The 4,717-nt window shown below is 40.4% G+C and overlaps 1 protein-coding gene across 1 annotated transcript in view; it reads right to left on the bottom strand.

Annotated features, from left to right (window-relative positions):
* Window positions 1–793: 793 nt before the first annotated feature.
* The window catches only part of ido1 (indoleamine 2,3-dioxygenase 1), an 8,698-nt gene continuing 4,774 nt past the window's right edge, over window positions 794–4,717 (bottom strand). The window contains exons 2-10 of the mRNA XM_008418992.3: window positions 4,508–4,603; window positions 4,308–4,427; window positions 4,096–4,214; window positions 3,977–3,991; window positions 3,786–3,885; window positions 3,510–3,627; window positions 3,374–3,425; window positions 2,541–2,689; window positions 794–2,457 (exon numbers count right to left, since the gene is read on the bottom strand). Of these exons, the coding sequence (XP_008417214.2) occupies window positions 2,051–2,457; window positions 2,541–2,689; window positions 3,374–3,425; window positions 3,510–3,627; window positions 3,786–3,885; window positions 3,977–3,991; window positions 4,096–4,214; window positions 4,308–4,427; window positions 4,508–4,603 (1,176 nt within the window). The 3' untranslated portion in view covers window positions 794–2,050. The remainder of the gene's footprint in view (window positions 2,458–2,540; window positions 2,690–3,373; window positions 3,426–3,509; window positions 3,628–3,785; window positions 3,886–3,976; window positions 3,992–4,095; window positions 4,215–4,307; window positions 4,428–4,507; window positions 4,604–4,717) is intronic.

The raw sequence follows: 4,717 nt of genomic DNA, 5'->3' as shown, positions 1-4,717 counted from the left end.
TAGCTCTGGGTTTTCCACATGTTCCCTCCAGGAAGTGCAGCAAATCACATGAGGGCTGGAGGAGGAGGAAGACAGGAGATCTGAGGTAACAACTCTGATGGGTGATGAATCTCTGCTCTGCATTGTTCATTGTGCTTCAACATGACCACCCTGTTGTGGGGCTTCTCTCTGGAGTTAAGACTCAACAAAAGATGATTATGTTCTGGCTTGGACAGGTTATGTTTCAGCCTGTTGCTGGTTCAGTGCGGGCAGTGTGGGTTTCAGGACAACTTTAGACACCTCCGATGAGTAGTGACTCCAGAACATATTGTTGTTTAATTATTGTCAGGCTGACGAGTTAAAAGTGGAATTAGATAAACCTGTCTCTCTAATTCAGTAGCCAAACTCTAACTTCTTTCCTTCCACGTTCATTGTGCTGCCCTTTAGCGCCCCACCTTGACTTTATCAGGTATTGCAGTACCGTACATTTCTTTTAGCCCCTCCTGAAGACTTCATATTTCCTAGACACCTCTAACTTTATCCCTTTAAGGATCTAAACTATACAAACTTGTGTTAATTTTTAATCCAAGGTCTATTTTGAATGAAGAAGCAATCTGCCACTCAACGGAAACATTTCAAAAACATGTTTTTTTGTGTTTGTTTTTTTTTATGGCAAGACCATTCTACTGTATTCAGTGAGGTAGATTTCCTTTAGAGGCCCTAATGAAGATTTATTTTCCTTGTTCCACACAAATATTTCAGATTGTCAAAATAATTTAAATATGACACAAACATATAATGTAAACAAAGAAATGGATAAAGTTGTATTCAAATGTTGATTTTATTAGGAGAAAAAAAGCGTATGTCTGACCTATTCAATCACTTGCATAGACCCCATCTGACAATAAAAGTAGAAAAAAAAGCACTCAAGAAGCAACACACCATCCTCCAATTTAAAGAAAGTAAAAAAACATACATGGGATAAAGTAACATCTGTCAATCTAGAAAGGGTCACAAAGCCATTTGTAAGGCTTTGGGATGCCAGTAAAACACAGCGGCCACCGCAATCTACAAATCGAGAAAACATGGAAGAGTGGTTAACCATCTCCAGGAGTGGCCAGCAGACTAAAATTACATTACGAGAACATCGGCGACTCATCCAGGAGGGCACAAAAGAACCAAAAACAACATCTGAAGCTCTGCAGGCTGAACTTGCCTCAGCTAAGGTCAATGTTCGCGCTTCAACAATACGAAATGACTCCGTGGTAGAGTTCCTAGGGGGCAACCACTTATGACTGAATGGCCTGTTTCACTTTATCTAAAAAACATTATGATGAACAACAACGTTTTTGGAAGCAGAGCAGCCTAAACGAGAATGCCTGGTGAAGAGTTCATGACCATAATCTCAATTGCACTTAGGTTTTGCAGAAGGATTATAATCCAAATCTAACCACCAAATCCACTTCTATGTAACTACAAAACTTTAGACACTTTGGAAAAAAAACATTAAGGTTCTATTGAAAATGCAACATTTTCTCCGTGAAAGAGATCAACAATGTTGGTTAAGGTAATAACAAACTAAATATTACCAAAGCTCATAATCTTTTTTTAAGGATTTTTCCACACTGACTTACCTTTAACAGTGCTCTCTTAACCACCAAACCTCAGGAAGGTTATGTGTGCATGCTGGCTGCAATTGTCTTAGCTATTTTTTAAGTACATTTGAGCTGAGTTCCACAACCCATCTTAATCAAAATAAATGACATTCTGTCATCTAATGGCTTAATGTGCTGTAGACAAATGGGTCTGGAGCATTCCTCTGCCACTCCAGGGCAAAATAAAGATGGACTTAGTGGTTTAATTAAATAGCAAGCAATAGAGATGGTTTGAATTAGGGTTTGGACTGAGTAATTGGTTTCCCACATGCTTTACAGATTAGGAATTAACAAGGTAAACAATGTTGGTTGTAGGAAATGCAACTGAGTTGACTCACTATCATTTTGACAAACGTGACAATTTTATTAACATATAAAATTGTGTTTCTACAGCAGAGCTGATTTTATTTATATCCTCATTGATGACAGTTCTCGTGGACAGTTTCTTTCCTTGCCTCGTGCAAAAGGACGTCTTTTGTTTTGTCCCTCACAGTTTTCAGGAAGGTCATGATGCCAGACCCACCGGTGCCCCTCTCCTCCAGCGACGTGGGGGCTCTGCTGACTATCTCCCCGTCTGACTCGTGGCTGTTTTTGCGCAGTTGCCGAGCTTTGGCAGCAGGTACAGTGATAAAGCGGGTCACGACATTGATGTGGTAGCTGCGCAAGGCCAACAGTTTTGACACACAGTCATCAAATGCCTTGCTAAGGCCCTCGTTGGCCTGCTGCTGCACAAAACCCCTCAGGGATGGCTGCAAAGAAATGTCTTGGATCAGTTTCCGGTGGGCAGGTGGCATGTAGTTCCTCATGCGTGTCAGAAAGGCACCTGATTAAAAAGACAAGAGCAACACAGTGCATTGTTATTTCTAAACTTGTATCGTCGTTTTATAATTTGTTGAGATATCTTACGACTTTTTTCTTCATGTTTGACTCCTAGTAGTTCATCAAAGCAGTGCAGCAGACTACTTTGTGCAGCGCTTCCTCCAGAAAACTCTACCGGTTCTGTCTGGACGCCTTCGTAAATAAGGCCCTTCGGCATACATGGGTTGTCCTTCCATCTGAGGACGTACAGACAGATTTATCATTTACAATGCCTTGCAAATGTGTTCCTACTTGTTAAAGTTTTTAACATTTTCTGAGGTTACAAACACAAATCTTGATTTATTTCAATAGGATTCAACGTGACCGACAAGCACAGAGTAGCAGATAAGTGTGACGTAGAAAGATAAATATGAATTGTTTTCAATACATTTTATAAGTAGCGATCAAAAAAGGGCGTTGTGCACTCTATGAAAATAAACATTCAAAGTTACAATGTGGTTCTTTAAGATCAAAACTTATTCATGTGTTAGAGTGGCCCAGTCAAAGTCGAGACCTAAATTTAACTGAGTATGTGTGACCATGTAATCTGACTGAACTTGAGCTATTTTGTAAAATCACATGGGCAAATGTTTTAGTCTCCTAATGTGCAAAGCACAAAGACTTTGAGCTCCAATTTCAGTGTAAGATGAAAACCATGTAGGCCTATCATTTTCCTTTTGCTTCAAACTAATATCTACCAATGTATCACAGAAAATCCCCCAAAAAACTTCAATGTGTGTTTTGGGGATTTAATATGAGACAATGTGACAAACTTCGAGGGATATTGACCTGTTTGTACAGCATCAAAAAGCATGTTTGAAATTTCTAAGACGTTTTCAGAGAGTGGCCGTGCGTTGTAAAATTCAAACAGACTTCTGTACCCAGACAGGAAGATCCTCATAACGCCGTAAAAGACTGACGGGTCCACATACACTGAGGGGAAAACAACATTCATCAAGCCATTTATGTGTGTGGCCAACTTTCATCTTTTTTATTCATTGTACATGTAATTCTCACCGTGCATTAGTTTAAGTGCATCATTCATGTCCTGTATGGACTGGCCAATGTTCTCCAGTGCTTTGGTCACAGCCTCCGTCTCGCCACACCTGACACCGTTGATGACTGCGGGAATGCTCTGTAATACAGTTGCACAACAGCTTTTGTCTGAAACTTCATCGCTTTCAAATGATGCACAGCCAGCTGTGATTTTTCTCAGTCTCCCAGTCAGTCGATCAGTTACGACAGTATTTTTCACGTGTTATTGGAAGCAAGGTATTTGTGATTCATCTTCACCCTTATTGCAGGGACTCCTGCAAGCTCCACCAGCAGAGTGACCAAGAAGAAACCTTTGACACTGTCACCACCTGGGAGTCTGACCAGCACCTCCAGGTTCCTGTTTTTAACACAAAGAAGCAACGAAATGTGTAAATGGAAATATTACTGTGGGGCATCAATAGAGGAAAATTCAAAGGAGAAATACTCACTCCAGTTCAAAAGGTCTTGCATGTGAAAGAAAAAAAAAGGAGGATTTTTTTTTTTTTTATGCTTTATTTATTTATGTGGAATGTAATTAAAAATATCTGCGGGAAATTTCTTCCCTTACCCCTCTGGATCTTTCTTCCTCCAGTTAGCTAACGCTGCATCTGCATGGGTGAGAATTGATGGAAGTCCTAAGCGCTGTGACACCTCCCAGTAAGGAACAGCGAGGTTTCTTGGCAGCATCTTTAAAGGAGATTATTGAAAAGAATAAACTCACACACCAACCAACTGCAGAAGTAAAGTGAAATGAGACAGGGAAAAGCCAAACTGCATCACCTCCACTGTATCATTTTCACCTTCTTGCCACACGTAGCCCATGGTTACCATGCTAAGGACCAGGTGGGCAAGCCTTAACTCTCTGTGGTTTTGGAGAAACTCGGTGCTCAGCAGAGGCATCTGGAGAAGCAGAACAACCCTGAGCAATCGTACAACAGTCAGCAGTGAACTCTGCTGGTGGGTTTATTGTCACCTTTTACCTTGTTGATATGGGAGCGCAGGTCATGACTGTCCACAAGTTCTGGCACATGCAGGGCAATTTCCATCCATGGCTGGTAATAAGGTGGAAGGTTTTCCTGCAAACAGGAAGATTTATAATTGGGACAAATACAAAGAAATACCAATTAAAATGGTAAAAACAAAAAAAAACACTGATACAATGTAAAAACTTTGACATATTTATTTTAAAG

The sequence above is a fragment of the Poecilia reticulata genome, chromosome 9 (assembly GCF_904066995.2).
Source record: "Poecilia reticulata chromosome 9, P_reticulata-male-v2, whole genome shotgun sequence".
NCBI lineage: Eukaryota > Metazoa > Chordata > Actinopteri > Cyprinodontiformes > Poeciliidae > Poecilia > Poecilia reticulata.
Note: the sequence above shows the minus strand (reverse complement) of the source record. Positions and strands in the feature narration are given on the sequence as shown.